This window comes from Seriola dumerili, unplaced genomic scaffold, assembly GCF_002260705.1.
Source record: "Seriola dumerili isolate Sdu_G_001 unplaced genomic scaffold, Sdu_1.0 BDQW01000025.1, whole genome shotgun sequence".
NCBI classification, from domain to species: Eukaryota; Metazoa; Chordata; class Actinopteri; order Carangiformes; family Carangidae; genus Seriola; species Seriola dumerili.
In genome coordinates, this window is record NW_019174280.1 from 9,932,169 (window position 1) to 9,949,382 (window position 17,214).

General features: G+C 39.5%; 1 protein-coding gene across 2 annotated transcripts; it reads right to left on the minus strand.

Annotated features, from left to right (window-relative positions):
- Positions 1-1,965: 1,965 nt before the first annotated feature.
- On the minus strand, positions 1,966-16,786 carry trdn (triadin). Of its 2 annotated transcripts, XM_022737796.1 has the most exons (6): positions 16,397-16,786; positions 11,123-11,321; positions 8,457-8,498; positions 3,703-3,750; positions 3,157-3,303; positions 1,966-2,296 (listed from the first exon to the last, which is right to left on the minus strand). In XM_022737796.1, the coding sequence occupies exons 2-6, from the start codon at positions 11,307-11,309 to the stop codon at positions 2,274-2,276; spliced, it is 447 nt and encodes a 148-aa protein (XP_022593517.1). In that variant the 5' UTR covers positions 11,310-11,321; positions 16,397-16,786; the 3' UTR covers positions 1,966-2,273. The 2 variants fall into 2 exon arrangements, with proteins under 2 accessions (XP_022593517.1, XP_022593518.1); XM_022737797.1 differs by lacking the exon at positions 8,457-8,498.
- Positions 16,787-17,214: the final 428 nt, after the last annotated feature.

The following is a 17,214-nucleotide window of genomic DNA, read 5'->3' on the forward strand; positions in this document are numbered from 1 at the left end:
TCTGCTACACTGATATGTTCAGTGTGGTTAAAATCCATTAGAGCGGTAATAAAGTTATGATTTCATTTTAATTTCATGTTAATTTAATTACGTCAGCAACACAGTCCCACAATACTGATGCAAGCAAGGCTCATTTTAATTAACATCTAATGTACCCTTTTTATAGTTTGTAAATTATACAAATGCATCTATTAAAGGCTGCAGACAACAATGAGGATAATCAGGAAGGAAGAGGCAGGAGCAGATATATTTGTCTAGAAAACAAGGATGAGACATAGTAGAGATGTTGTTCAGCGTTCAGTGGGATCAAGTGCTTATCTCAAACTTTTATGAGGGTCACCAAACCGTTCGCTGCTGTTATCACACAGTCATAAAAAGATGACAAAAACACTGCCATTTATGCAGCTTCAAAAAATGTTACATTACAACAGTAATACAATGTTACATCTGCTCAAGCACCAGCATCGGAAATTTACAAGAAGTAAACCATGGTTATGGTTACTCATTTAAATCACTCGCCTAAATGTGCAAGTGTAGGAGGAAAATGACTCTGAAATGTTGGTGTTAAAAATGTTCCCTCTGTTCTGCTGTGCCTGCGCTTGCATTAGTTATTCAGACAGAAGTGCTGGGTTGAGACACTTTCAGTATCAAGAATGAGGTTCCTTGTCTCAAGCCCTGAGGATAATTATTGACGTTAAGTGAAAACTCTGCTGATGTTTGGTGGAAGAGCAACAATCACGTGGTAGGCTGAGCTGAGTCAGGTTGTCTGTGTCACTTTCTTGTTCGATGCAGTGCTGTGGCTTCAGTAGTAGTATGCGGCTGGACTTGGAAAGATACACTCATGGGATTTGGTTTTGCACACAATAGACGTGATGTAACATATGCTACGTATGTTTCCATGCTAATCTTATACAGTAGAAGAAAGCGCATTTACTCCTTTTATGCTTAGATTTAAGACATTTAACTCCACTATTCAATACCTATATAATTACTTTTCAGATGAAGATTTTACACAAAACATACTGCACCTCCACCAGCTTCAACATTAGCATGCATCTTACGTGTTAATCAATAATCAATATCAGTAATAATGATCCAATAACAGTGTCAGGGGCCATTTTGCATGATTTTACTTTTGATACTCTAAGTATGTTTTGCTATATTCTACGTCTTTGAATTCAGGAGGTTTGTTTTTATGTAACTGATGCATTTTTATATGAAGTATCACACAGTCCCTGCGTGGACTCTCCATGTTCTCTCTCCATTTGTTTGGGGTGCTCCACAGTCCAAACACACCAAGGTTATGTGAAGTGGAAAATCTAAATTGTCCATTGTTGTGAAAGTGTTTGACTGTGGTGCTGACCCTGCAATTGACTGGCAACCAACCCGGTGTCTTTTTGCCTCAGTCTTTTCTTACATCCTTGCTCCATTTGAAGGAACAGCTGATACAGTCAGTGATCCAGGATGCTCCTGATCTAATCATTTGTATTTCTTATTCCTGGTTTTGCCCTGGTTGCATGTTGAATTGCTACGCTGATGTGAGGCTATATGAGGTGTTCATATATCTTGCTGGTGATCTTATGCTCAGGCTTGCCCACTGTTTTTCTTATTTACTCACCTTTTATTGCAGATGTTTTTTTACTGCAGGTATTCCAGTCTTATCTCAAATTGCAGTTTAGTGTTTTCTCTCTGTTGTCCACCATCATCTGCTTCTTATGTTCAATCTCAGTGTCGGAGTCACCCAGTGTGATACTGGAGGGGCCCACTACAGGGGAGGTGGTTCTTATCTGCTCCATATCTGCTTCCTCCTGCCATAACTCTTCATCCTCCTGTCTGGGAGGTTGTTGCTATTACGTCATAACTTGGCTGATGTCGACTCGGGGGCCTGTTAGTCATTGATCATCTCGGACCGATGATTAAACCAAAGCCAGACACTCCAGAAAATAACATGGAGAAAAACTGTAATGATGTTCCAACTGACCAAATAAGCAGTTTTTATTAATCAAATTCCAGTTAACAACCGACAAGCAGAAAGAAATATTGCTCTGATATACTGTATACTGTGATATACTCTAATTGCCCCCTGGGGACAAATAAAGTTTATTGAATCGAATTGAATTGAATTGAATTGAATGTACATCCTCCTCCTCTTTCTACCTCTCTATCTTCTCTCTTCCACCTCTGTCAGACCCACTCGTCTCTTCTCTCCTTCTCGTCCTCTCTCCAGCTCTTCCTACTTGTCTGTTTTTGTCCTCCCTCTACAACCTTCTCTTTTAGAGCTCCTCGGAGTGGAAAGCTGAATGACAGAGGAGAAAATTAGACATTCATCAGCCCCAGCAGTTCATCAATCACAGTTAGTGCAGGAATAAATATTAGGTGAGGAGGAATGATACACATGCGAACTACAGAGAAAACATGCTCTTGACATACATAAAACATCATGGCCGATATTACAAAACCTATAAAGCACTAAATATGATGCTGCCTGTGTAAAGGAAGGATGTTTTTCTTATTTTTCTGACTGCCTGCTGTTATGGCCTTGAACCGAAACTGCCTCCCCCACTTGATGCAATAACTCTGACTCACGTCCTTCTCCTAGTCTGTCTGCATGAGAGCTACGATAAACATAAGTGCCAAAGTTCAAGTTTTTAATTACAGTTAATTAACTGTATTCTTAATGGAAGAATGGTTTTGATAATTGAATAAAGAAGATAAGATGGGAAGTTTATCTTCTGCCTAATGTATTCCCATGATTTTGCGAGTTACAAGGGCATCATATTCATTATAACTCAGTTAGTCAGTGAGTGATTACTTTCCGACAGCTCCATCATTACTATTATCTGCACCGGCTGGGTTATCGCAATGAGCATCTGCAATTAAAACATCTGGTTTTGGCAAATACATGAGAGGAGTTTGAGACAGGATGTATAGTTTTCTTTTTAATACATTTACACTACATTTGCTGTTCCTCTAGATTCAGTTTCATTCATGATTTGGTACATGTAAATGTCATGTTCTGAACAAGATGTTTAGGTAGAGTAAGCATGGATGGATCATGAGACCGTTCAGCAATCCATCCAGGAGGTATAAGCATCTTATTCGAGATTTCACCTTCGACATTAGATGGTTGATTAGTGTGAGATGATGTTTTCTTACATGTCAGGGTTTCAGTTAGCTGGTGAATACCTTCCTCCTCATCATCAGGAGCTACCAAGCTGGCTGCAAACGTCCATAACATCCCCAACCAATCAGTGCTCTCCTGAGGGACTCCAACAGGGCTTGATTTAATTGGACGAACACCACCTGAATAGAGAAGAAGAAATAAGGAGTGGTGCAGTATGTGTATAATCATATACAGTATTTAGGCCTAACATGTTTTAACAAGAGTTGAATTGAACAAGTAAACATGGGGTGGACAAAATATCAGGAACCCTTACCTGCAAACTACAGTTTCAAAAACACACACAGTGTTAACAGAAACTCGACAAGCTTCTCAAAGGTAGCACGTATTAAATATTGTTAAACTGTATACTGTATATATGAAATGTATGTGTAGGTTTATTATTTGCTTCACCCTAATGCAGCTGTTAGAGCTCACACACGCACACGCACACACACACGCACACACATATACATTTAAAGTTAGTATGAAGGAGTGAGTGTGACTGTGAAATGTGTGACGGCTTAGACGTTTCTTCTTGCCTCTAGCCTTCAAACCCCTCTTAGCGATGGCAGCAGGAGGAGGGAGACCTGTCGGCGAGACACATGAACATTAACAGAGACAGCGTCATGTGAAGTGCAGGTTACAGTTTGCAGAGAGAGAAGGGAAAAAGGGAGAAAAAGGGAGGAAAAGGGAGATTGGGGAAACAAAGAGGGGGGAAATGACACATAACTGGATAAAAAAAAACCATAAAGCGATAAAGTCAAACAGAAGAACAATGATCAGTGGCTTTCATCTCACTGCATATTTTATAGTTTCAATCATTCTAATCCACATACAGCTTTAGATTCATTCCCTCACTACAATAATGCAACAAACATGATAAAAAGAAAAATCACACTTTTCATCGTACAGAACATGTTAGGACTTATCTCTCTGCGGTGCAGGGGACATGCTGAATGAAAACACGGCAAGACACAGCAACAACACAACCAGCTCTCCAGCAACATTTCAACATTCCCAGCACATTTTTTTTTTACTAATATTTCCACCTTTAATTCATCAGAAAGACCAATGGACTGTTTGGCCTCTGACCGTCAAGAAAACAGCTGCAGAACATCTGGAACAGATCAATTCTTTAACACATTATTAACATTTAAAATGTGTATATTAGTTAATAGATAATTATAGAGGACATTCAATGATGGATTGTCAACATTTGTAATTTAAATGAATGTCTCACTTTTGCTGTTGGCTTATTAGACAGTGAAAAAACCTGTGACACATATTGATCACTTATTAACAACTGCAAATTTGATGACTAATTAGAAAGTTACACTCATTGCCCTTTATTTATGATTTAATTAATTACTAGAGAATTAATGTCTCATCAGACATGGATATTTTAAACAAAAGTTGTTCATTTTAATGACTCCATAACTGACGTAAAACAGCTGATACATGATTCACTGAACAATAATGAAGCCATTAACTGTCACTTCTAAAGCCAACATACTGACGGATACATGAGTGTTATTGTGTGTATTGTGGGCTCACTTCTTTCAGGCAACTTTTTGACTTTGCACACTTATTACTGAACGCAGGTGTTGAACACGCTGCAGGAGACAGGTAAGGTCAGGGTTCACCGGCTAACAGATACATCGCTGGTAAATGAGGCATTTTAAAGCCTTGCAGCAAGACAATTAGAACAAAAATGATTATCATTATGTTCAGTCTTAGTGAGTCTTTTGTACTTTGACCCCTCTGCGCTAGCCACCGTGGAATCGTCCCCGTGACTGCACTCAGTGCCTCTGAAACACATTTTTTCTCATTTGCTTTGAAGTCTGGCTGTGTGTCACAGCTTCCTCAACAGTTCATTAAAAACTAACTGCTGCTGCATCTGTTTCATGTAGTATTGACTTACAGAAGTGTTTTGATTTTATATTTAGTTGATATGGAGTGCACACAAATGCCCAAATGTTCAGCTGCTCCTCTGTATCTGTAATAAGCCAGATAATACCTCTACTTTGGTGTAAGCTGCTCTGGCCGTGAAAGTAATGACTCTGTTCTCAGCGACATGTTCTGGCTCATGGCGTTTAAACAAACTATGATCATATAGCTGTCGCTGCAGTGCAGGTGTTTTGCATTTGTCTCTCTGAGGAACACGTGAATTAGCACATTCATCGCTACTCCGTCAGTGTTATGATGACTCTTGGCTCTGAAGTGCTAAATGCATTGTTTTGGTTGTCTCTGTGGATCTCTTTAATATTCCCTCTCGCAGCTTTTTGCCTGTTTGTTGCCCAGTGTAGAGGAGTCATTTCATGGATCCTCATAAACAACTGTTTCATTTAATGCACTGACATTTCTTTGATTGGCACTCCAGACACAGAGCCAGAGACTACAGGAATAGAAGGCAACACCCCCCCCCCCCCCCCCCCCCCCCCCCCCCCCCCCCCCTCTTTCTTTTAATTCCTACCATGTCCCTTTTCTTCTCTACTCTCTCTTTGAATCTATTTTCTCCCACAGTCTTACTTTCATGTTCTCATCTCGTGTCGCTCTTCTCCTCACTTCCTGCATACCTTTATGCCTTTGTTTTTCAGTCTGGTGTAGTTTAGCAGCCACATCAAAATGATAAAACACAAAGAAAAGAGATGAAAAATACAAATTGCACAGCAGAGATAAAAAAAGAGGAAACCTGAGGGGCTCTGAAAAACCTCTCAGAAGAAAAGAGCATAAAGTAGCTGGAAGAGAAACATCTGAGGTGGATAAGAGAAGCTAAATGATACATTTCTTTCTTTCTTCCTTCCTTCTTTTTCTCCCTTCTTCCTTGTTTTTTTCATTTGTCCATCTTTCTGTCCTTCCTTCATTCTTCAATTCCATCCTGCCTCCTTCCTATCCTTCTTTCATTCCTCCTTCCATCCTTGCTGTTTTTCCTTCCTATTGCTCTTTTTTCCTGCTTCTGCCTTCCTTCCTCATCCCTTCCTTCCTTCGCGATGTCTGAACTACAAAATAAACCCTGCATGTTCGTCCTGCAACATTTCCACCTGTCTCAATCTGAGTAGTTTTCATTTTCACATTTGAGCCTCTGTCTTTCTGTCAGAGAAGAACAAGGGTTTGATAAGTTGACTGATTAAAGTCTCGCTGTCTACAATGCTGCATCTTTGTCTCCACCTCCTTTCTTTCTCTGACAACTCTGCATTTTTTCCTGTTGCTTTCTACACGATCCGCTTTCATCTCCTCTGAATTACTGTATTTTTCAGTATGTCTCCACATTTTTATATCTGAATCCTCTTCTGGTGCAACCTTGCCTGTCTATTCTCTGCACGCACGCGCACACGCATACACACACACACACACACACACACAAACTCTCTGCTCTCCTACAACAGGGAGAATTGCATTTCTTCTTTATTGTCCAAAAATGTCTTCATGCCGTTTCCCTTACACACACTGGCCTTTATTGAAATGTCATGGTGGGAGAAAAGACTTGTGATTAAAAATGCAGTCCAGCATTTTGTCATTGTCAACTTGCAAATATTTGCTCCAGGAAATGGAAGATAACTACAATGTACAGGGTACACATGCTCATTATGTGCATTTCCTCCTCACTTCAGGACTATCCTTAGCCCTGGGAGAAATGTTTCCTTGACTGAGAGAGAGGATTTTTAACTTTTACTGATAACTCTGCGTGAGATGTGGGCGATAAATGAATCCGTCGCAGTGACTCTGCATTACATTTTCTGTTAAAGTTTTCTTGGATTATCATGTTTGCCACATCAACTTGAACATATTTGTCAATGTCAGTGGTCACAAGACAATAAACCTGCAAAATTGCACAAATGATTCAATTAGAAATCGCTACAGGCCGGATTTACTGTTGTCATGAGACACAACAGTTATACCCATTACCTAGATGTCTATTTTAAGTCTCTGTATCACACAACTTCTTTGTTACTGAGAACTGTTAGCAGGTCCAGAGAAAACACAGACACACATGCAATTCCACACTAGTAATGCAGCACACACGCACATTAACACACAGACTGGTGACAAATTAAATAAAAGCCCCAATAAATGACTAAAACATAATGAATGCAGATTCTTCCATATAAACATACATAAAAACACCAAATGAGGGGAAATAGTTTTGAAGTATGCTGTTGAATGCCTCTGGAAGAGATCCAAAGACTTGTAGGATCAAAGCATTGAAGCCGTTCTGGAGGCTTGTGGTGGCCAAACACCTTTCTAAACTTAATGTTGTTTCTCCATTAATTTGCCATCCATCTGTAGCCGAGAGGCTTGATACACACAGGCTGCTTGCAGCTGACAGCAGACCAGAACAAAAAGCATTCTAGTGAAAAAGTAAATTAAGAGAAGCTTTATATCAGGAAACAATTCTCAAAGGGCAAATCAACACTGAATCACTTAAGCTAGCAAGCGAGTAAGCTAGTCTCACCAAGGTCAAGAATGAACAGTGAATTACTCCAAGAGTCATATCAACCCAATGTCTCTTCTAAGAAACACAAAACCCAACAGAAACATTCAAATCTAGTCCAACTTTAGTGAACTTTGACCTGTGAATTTGCATTGTTAATCAATAGCAGGCCTTGAAAGTGTTGACCTTTGAGGGAATGAAGAGCCAAAGGGCTTAAAATGTATAGCTGTGTTGAACCTTTATCTTTTACTTAGCATAACCTGCTTGACAAATGGTTTGCTGCCAGCCCAGCTATGAGACAGGACTCTGAAAAAAAGAAAAAAAAAACTGTAATCCCGCTATCTCATTAGCAACCGAGCTAACAAGCTTGCTAACTGACAGTTAGCAAGCTTGTTAAGGTGAGGAGGAACTGCCAGGGGGAAGTAAGCAGCCCAATAGGCTACAGAGAAAAAAAGAAAATTGTGACCAGGCAGAATAAGTGACAGATTTTGCTGTGGATAGTTTTCTTTGAGAAATTTTCAAGCATAAAAGGATAAAAACTGTCCACACTGAGTTGCTACACTGCTCGTCATTTGAAACTTTCAGGCACATCAGTGGTATCATGGATCACAGCAGATGTTTAGCTTTTGACGGATGGTGTAAAACACTTGTTGGTAGCAGGTTTCAACAAATTGAGAGCGCTAGGTTTAGTCCTGGTTTAGTGTTGATTTACCCTTGAAAAAAATCAAATACAGAGCCTCACAATTTGAAATACGTGGCCACACATGGACAAGGATCATCATGACCGCTCTGTCACAGGCGTTGTTGTAGTGCAAGCAAACAGCGCAGTTAAACTGTTAGTGGTTTCGTTGATGTTTTTACCAGGAGATAAACACACGGGGTCGTCACAGTATGATGTATAGTCTTTGGATGGGATGGCAGGTGATGGACAGCATGAGGATGGAGAAGAGGTGAAGGAGTGCGAGTGGAGGGGGGGTGGGGGGTGGGGGGGTGGAGAAAGGAGGAGAGTTGGGAGAAGTGTTAAAGATGAGCGTGTTGGATGTGTGAAGCAGGACTATCCTTACACTGTAGGATAGTGCCAATGTATGTGGATGTGTAGCTGTGGGAGTGGTGGGAGTGATAAAGAACAGATATGAGCGGAACTGACAGAAAGGTCGTTATTACAGTAAATTAACTGAGCACTGAAATACACCAGCTCTGTGACAAAATCAAAGTGATTGATTTTCTTTTGTGTGGTTGGAAGATCGGTGGCAGTTTGACCTTTGTGTGTCAGATCTATTTAGATCACTACAATGCATGCTGCTTTACTGTTACACTTATAAGGTACTGCTTTATGTTTAATTTTATGGGTCAAAGAAGTTTTCTAGAGAAATAAAATTAGTTACAAAATTTTGGGAAACTAGAAATTTCTGTGCTTGGAAGGCAAGCCCAATTTAAACCCAAACAAATATTGATTATTTATCTATTATTTGAAATTTTACTGTCTATATACTGTATGTTAAATGCTTGTAGACTAATTTCACATTTTTCATGTTCAGCTGACCTGCTGACTAAACTACACTAAGCCACTGACTAAAACATTCACAAGATTAATTTAAGAATTAACTAATTGGGAGAGTAAATTTTGTGCCAAATAATATTGTTGTCTCTGAAGGATACCTGCATCATATCAAAGGATGCACAGCTGCCATAGAATTACTTGTAGCTGAGGTGAAACTGCAACCTACCGTCCTTTTACATACTGCTAAAGGAGCTATTTGTAAGTTTTGCTATTGCTACATATCCAACATTAGCATTAACAGCTGTTTACTTACCACTCTTGGCATGAGCCTCAGCCATTGTGTTTACAAGAGGTTTACTGTGGCTAGTTGGTTAGCATGCTAACTTGAGTACAAGAAAAGAAGAGATACAAATAGAAGCAAAACAAGAGGGTTGTTTTCCACTGCTGGAGACATCACTTGGTGAGTAAAGGAATGAAGTTTGATGCTGAACTTGTAACGTTTCTTCTAGACTGGTAAGTAAACAGCTGTGAATGCTAACGTTAGCTATGTAGCAGTAGCAAAACTACAAATAGCTCCTTAAAAGACCTGAATTTGTGATAATTACATACTTAACTTTTTTCAGGGCAAGATGAATTACAAAGATAACATGCACACTAATAATCTGATGCTTTTGTAATAGCTCAGTTAAAGCAATAGAGAAAATGATGAAACTGTCATTGAAATATACAGGAATAATTGCAACTCTTTAGTCTGGGTAATTAAAATAAATAATAACAGCAAATTCTTTTGTACAGCTACCTTATTTTTGAGTCTTCTGATTTCTGGGGAAATCAACCCAGGTTCTATGTTTACAGAAATAAAACAATAAGCTGCAGTAGCTACAGCATGGATGAATTTGAGAGTGCCGCTGTTGCTCTTTCTTTGTCATACCGTTACTTTGCAAACAGACGTTTCTCATTATCTCGAGATATAACTTAATGGGTTTGTAGAGCTTTGTAAGCCTGATCATGGTGCCAGTGAGCAGACAGTCTCAAGCAGAACTGAACATGTTTGAAGGAGAGATCTTGACTGCTGCATTTACTTTAATCAATCACTATCCCAGTTGCAATCTCAGGGAAATTCATTTTCTGTTATCTCATGACAATGAAGTAATTAAAGCGTGATCACAGAAAATGAAATTTGATCACTCAAGACAATTAAATCATGGGCTGGAGATAATAGGATTAAAAATATATGAGGAAATAAAGCCGCTCTCAGATTCTGTCGAGCCGCAACAGTCAATGTATGGAATTTTAAAGAACTTCATACGAGAGAAATTACTCAACTTAACTCCTTAACGTTTTAATCAAAATGAGGACTGATTAACCCCTGTGACTGTGTTATTAGTATGCATGTTAACACCAGGAAGTGCCCCTTCAATCCATTCTTTAAGTGCATGAGTCATTTAAGTGAAAATGAAGAGTAGTGGAAAGATCTCAGCATGTACGCAGCTGCATTACTACACTGGTACATAAACTGTCAAATGTTAGAGGCTAAGTGAATGTGTGAGTGTGAGAAAATGCCCTCCTAAAGACAGTCTGTCATTTTCAATACATTTGTCCGTCAAGTGACCGGAAACACACCATGTGTTGCTTTAAATACAACCAGTGTCTAAAGCAGCACAGATGTTGAGACCTCACAGTGTTATTAACACGTGCTGAAAAGAAAAATGAGATGGTGTCTGTCCCGTAATTTGACACATGGACGTTGCTGAAAATGACGACCTTCATAAGAGCACGTCCACTTTTGAAGTCTGCTTCAAAAATGTCTGAAAGGCTGTTGACAAATGCTCGGATGAAATATGGATGTGTGAATGAAATGTGAAAATGGGTAATGCATGAGTGGGAGGAAAATGTCATTATTGTAAAATATTACAAGTATATTATAATCACATTTTTATGGAATTATAACCATAGTGGAATGGCAAAAATGATAATAACAAAAATGAAAGTGCAAAAAAATAAATTAAATATTAATTGTTGTTACCTGCTAGAGTCTTATAATCAAGCAGATCAAACAGAACAATGGCTACGCCCGACCACGTGATGATCAGAGCCACAACCAGCAGCCAGGCCATCGGTGAAGTAAAGGTTAAGATGACATCATCCAAAAATGTCCTCTCATTGCCCCGAGCTGAAGGGACGGCCTCCCCGGCGTTGGTCTGACTGCTCATTGTTGAAGAGAGCTGAGGACAGGAGGAGGGAAGAGAGGGAGTAAAACAAGCAAGGGATTTACTAAAGGAAATACTTTCTAGTTTTCAACAAAATAAAATGCAGAACTAGATCAAGTTTTAACCATGACAGTTTTTGAAAAATAAAAGCATCAGTGAACTCTTAAAACTAATTTAAACAATCATTTAGTGAGCTTGCTTTTTTTTTGATCAGCATATCCCACACCTGCAGTTTATAATGCAGACTTCCTGTTCTATATTCAACGTCTTCAAGCCCAAGGTTATTTTTTCTTAGACTTTGCACAGCTCCTCCAGCAAGGCTGTCTCCTTGAAATTATGTTTATATCCTTCTAATCTGTAACAGCAAATATGTTTTGAAGGAAACATGATAATGCCCGAATACATTATGTTACTTTTTCATTAACAATGAATGGTAAATGGACTGCACATTTACGGCACTTTTCTGGTCTTATCGACCACTCAAAGCGTTTTTCAATGGAAGCCCTGCACCCATTCACACACAAATTCATACTGTGCTTTTTCATACTCATATAGCGCTTCTCTACCATACCCACACACTCACACACCAGTGGGAACCGGAGGAGCCGCGATCGAACCACCACCCTTCCCATTTTGTGACCCGCTCTACCTCCTGAGCCACAGCTGCCCCCAATAGGGAAACTTTGTTAATTTACATATCTTGCACGTCGCAAAATGTTGATACTGAATGTATCAGCAAAATGTTCACTGACGACATATTTCATTTTCCTATCCACGTTTGCAGTATAGTATCAACTCTCAGCAGCTAAAGCAGGATTAAACTTTTAATGGTTATGTTTAAACTCTCACAGCACTTAACATTAACATTAGGGAAAGATTGTGGTCTGGGTTTGATAATGAAAAATTCCACAGATAGTTGAAGAACCAGACACGATGTATTCACTGTATTAACATTTAATTAAAACTACAATCCTCCCCTAACCTTAACCAAAGTGCTTCTGGTGGCTAAACCCTTTCATATGCAGGACTCAGGACACAAACACTAGTCTCCAAGGTCAAAGTCTTTGTACACCCTGCCTCTACCGCAACCACCTCGCAATGGCCTGCGTGTGGTACAAAAATGTGGCACTCGCTTCACTCAAAAAAAAAACCAAAAAAAAAACCTTGCCAGTAAAAAAAAATCCAGACGGCAATAACGTTTCCCATCACAACATAATGGGGAAAATAAATTAGAGCTACAGTAGAAGATTAGACCTGTTTTCTCAGGGTGAGTAGTAATCCCCATGGTGACTAAACTGACCTTTATGTGTACAGTTTTTGCAATACCCCTTTAAAGTTCTTGGGAATATATGTGGGTGTGTAGCCATCATCTTTTGACAATATGCTCTTTTAACTTTAATGTCATCTTGTCCCTGTTGTCCATGAAATGACACAGATCCCACAGTGTGTATTTTTTGATGAAACAGTAGTTTTAATTTTTTTTAAGAATCGCTGACATCACTATTTAAAGTCAATATCTATAAAAAAAAAAATCTGTAGAAATTAAAGGGCCTTACTTAGTTTCTGGTTTAATAGCAGCAGGTTGTCTGGTACCATAAGGACACATTAAAATACAATCAGCATCAACACCAAGCTAGAGAAACAATTCACGCTAATTACAGAAACCTTGGGAGTATTGTGGCAGTGTAAGGTTCAGTTTGCCTTCAGGCCTTTGCATCCATTAATTCACCACTGAGCCCAATTTGTGTAATTTCAATCTGTTCATTATATGATAATAATATCTTTAGTACAACAGGTATGTCTTTTGCATTCATGTTACCAATGAATTTGATAGACGCACACGGCAGCTGTTTATTCACACGGATGTCAGTGAATCATTCAAGTATGTTCTCTAATTTTTTTCTTTGTGAGAGGATGAGAATGAAGGATGTGGAGAGAAGAGACGAGCACGAGGGGGAAAGAGTGAGAGAGAGCAAGGAGAGAGAAAGACAGACAGAGATTACCTGAGGTGACGAGGAGATTAAATTCCATCTCACTTTGACAAATGACTTCTCTAAAGAAAGTTTTCATCATTGTATGGCAGTGGGGCTTGTGTGCCGTAACATGATTACGTGGCCGCATTCGGTTGTTTGTGTTCATTACGTGGCGTGGTGTGATGGAATGCCTGAGATGATTTATTTTTCCTTCTGCTTCGCTGCCTGCCTCTCACGCATCTTATCTGCAAAAGTAAAGGGATATATTTACTCTGGTGTGGAGCTCTGAATTAAAACAGGAATGACTCATTTGGAAGAAATATGTCCTTCTTAAGACTATTAATGAGGTCCTGAGGGATGCAGATCCATGAGAGTCCTGTATGCTCTGTGCTGGTCCAGCTGAAGCACTTAACCCCATTCATTATGACAGGCTGGTTGACAGAATTAGGCGGTGGTTTGGACTCTAATGGTCCTCGTATCCATTGCCAATTAATGGAAACTCGGTGACATTGTTCCTCTGACTCCTCATTATATAATAAATCTCAAGGCACAATTCAGGCTACATTTTTTCCCTCACTACATACACTAATTCTTGTGAGTGAAACCCAGTCACTTGAGTAAATTGTCCATATTATAGCCTATTTTGGAGCCTGTGCACCCAAAAGAATGTTTACTGGACTGCAAACTATTAAGCAGCGAATGTAGTTACAAGTAGTGTAACTAGATTCAATAAGCAAGAGCACGTAGGCATGGCTGGATTTACCTGCTATATCACACTTTATCTATCTATCTATCTTTCTTTCTTTCTTCTGTGTAGGATATATGTCACCCAGGATGGTTGTATAATGTGAAGTATTGATGTGTTTTGATTCAGTAGCTGGTCTTAGACTGACCTTTCTGTTGCTGCATTCAGATAACAAACTACAAGATCAATTTAACATAATTCTGTCCACACACACTCGAGTGTGCATTTGTGCGTCTGACTCAAGAAAGCTAACCATTGATCTGGTGAACAACAACTGGTGCGTGTGTGTCAGTTCAGAGGCAGAGCCAAGAGTGTTTCTGTGCGCGTGTGATATAAAAGCCATTGATCTCCTGAAGCCTTGGCAGCGGCTGGTCAGGCCGGCATATTGATCCAGAGCAGGTAAAACAGTCACGATGTTACAATGACAGACGGCTGGAGCACAGCAGACAGAACGGGGGAAATGCTGCATTGTCCAGTCCAACCTCACATTCTTCGCCAAACCATGTAATTACAGTGTAATTCTCTTATGTTTTATCAAAGAGGGAGTCACTGTCTGCAAATATTTTTACCTTACGTGTCTGACTGTGCTCTTTTCCAAACCAGCTGACCCAGCCCACCTGTTGTTACCATCAAGTGCTGAGCTTAACACACACACACACACACAGACACACAGACACACAGACACACAGACACACAGACACACAGACACACAGACACACACACACACACACACACACACACACACACACACACACACACACACACACACACACACAACTGCTGCTGCCGCCTCCTCCTCCACACCAGAGGAATGAACAGAATTAGAACGATGTGGGTGAAGGCTACGAACCGGCATTTGAGGGCAAATGGAAGGTGACAAAGGCACGGTCAAGAGGGTGAACCATTAAATGCATCCCCATTTGTTAGGAGTACACCACCTTTCCGACAAATAGGTATGGTGCTGCTTATAAAGCAATCTTGTTGGATATCATTACCAGTGGTAGAAAGTTAAATCAAGTTCAATTCTGAGGTACTTACATTTCTTCATTTGTTTTAATGCACTACATTTCAGTGGGAAATTGCAGTTTCTAATAACAGTTTATACCAGTAGTTTCCAACCTTTATGGTTTGTGACCCCTTACAAAAACAGTCTAGTTCTAAACTTCTTTGGTTTTATCTAAATAACTGTTTTGAGGCCCTACCAGATTAAACGATCTGACATATTTAACAAAAACCAAAGATGAGAGAAAGCCAAGACAAACAAGTACAAATTTGTGTAGCAGTATTTTGTTTTTTTCTTCCGTCTTCTCCAATTAATCATCTTATGACCCTTCAGCGTAAACATAACCCATTCTCTTGTAACAGAATAAGCTGATCAAAGAAATCATTTGTCAGAATTCAGTATGTTCTCATATGTGTAAAGTGCAGTTTATGTGTACATAACCAAATCAGTCTTTCAGTCAACTATTCCTCTTGGTTACATTTAAGCAATTACCAGATGACAGTCAGACAAAAAAGGGGAAAAAGATATTAAAAAAAAAAAAGATGGTTGATCGTCTCGACATCAGAGCGAATATTTTCAAATGCAGCTGTTCCCAACCTGGGGGTTGGGACGGCCTAAGAATCCCAAAGACACATCAGAGAGATAACAAGATGATATAAGGTAAAAGACAGAAAAATACGTCTTTTTTTCTTCTGAAATACTGGATACTTTCAACTCTTCAGGCTTCCAAAAATCATGGGGGACATAAAGATATTTATTTAATTTTAAGGGCTCACAAGCCAAAAAGGAATCACTAGTTTAACAGATTCACAGAAGATTGAAGAGTAAAAGTCCAGGCCAGGGCCAAGGAGTTAAAATTATGCTTTTTCAATCAATTTAAACTGATAATTCAATTATTCATTCATTAACCTGAACTGATTTTCAGTAAAATTTTGAGATAACAGTTGTCATGTATTTGATGTAACAAAAAAAGTGCAGCATTATACTACCATAATGGAAGTGGAAACAAAGCAACAGAGCACGGCATTGCATTTATTCAGGAAGGTAAAAAATTTGATTTTTAAAGTTTATTTCTCTCACTTTTACACTTCAAAGCAACAGTGAGGAAATTATGAATTATTAACAGGAGCCAAGAGCCTATACTGTAGCTTACATGTAGTATAAGATCATAGTGCAAATAGTCTGGTTTATGGCTTATTTGACCAGAACATTAATATTCCTACAGTCCTCCTGTACATATAGACCTATAAAGGTATTTCAGATGACAGTGAGAGAACTGCGTGGACTGTGCATTGGCCTCCTGCATTCAGTAACACCAGCAGATCATTATTATAAAGTTCAGCCAGAGTGAAATGGATTTCTAGCGTACCTTGGACTTGCTGGATGTTCAGTGATAACCTTCAGTCCTTAAAAGGCTCAGAGAAATGCAGTGTTACCATAGAAACAAGCATGTAACTCCTTCGTTAAATCCTCTTTGGCCCCAGTTGAACGTGAGAAAAGATAATGGAGGTAACACTCAAATCCGTCAGCAAAAAAACAGATCACACCAGAGACTAAAAATACACTAAAACTTCCCCACAGGAGAAAAATGGACGGAAATCCAGTGAACAATCTTTCACTTTATATTGTTCTTGGTATTTTTCAAAGTTGTTCTTGGAGGTTTCAAATTTGTGTCCAAGGAATTCTTGAGCCAAAGCTTCTGAGATTCTGTTCCTAGCTGGTGAAGTTGCTGGAGAGAGTGAGACAGAAAGAGAGAGACGGATAGAGAGAAGAAGGGCGAAGGGGTTGACCCACTGAGAGTCACCCTGCCCCCTCTGAGGGTCCAAAATAGAGAGATAAAGAAATGGAGGGAGGGAGGGAGAGAGGGAGGCAGAGATTTCAAAAGCAGAGAGTGAGTGAAGGCAGAACGGAGAGGACAAAAGATCAAAGGATGGAGAGGAAAGGGGGAAAGAATAAAGTGAGGAGATAAAGGTCTAAAAGTCTCCTGTGCTATGTGGCGCAGAAACACAGAGCTTATTAATCAGGTTATAATAATGTAGGCAGAGCCAGCTAACAGCTGTTGCACCAGTGTTTCCTCCTCTGAGAGGCTCATAACTCCATTCCTACTGACCTGTTCAAAAATATCAATCCCCTTACACCTGTAATGTGATTTTTCATTCATTTCACCATGTTCTAATATGGTTTGAT

Bases quoted from the DNA above. Each gene is read 5' to 3' on its own strand.
- trdn (XM_022737796.1), bottom strand. From the start codon at position 11,309: ATGAGCAGTCAGACCAACGCCGGGGAGGCCGTCCCTTCAGCTCGGGGC. The intron at 3,304-3,702 runs GCAAGAAGAAAC...TTCTCTATTCAG, and splicing joins GAGGGGTTTGAAGGCTAGAG to GTGGTGTTCGTCCAATTAAA. The intron at 2,297-3,156 runs GTAAGAAAACAT...TCTGTCATTCAG, and splicing joins GCTAACTGAAACCCTGACAT to CTTTCCACTCCGAGGAGCTC.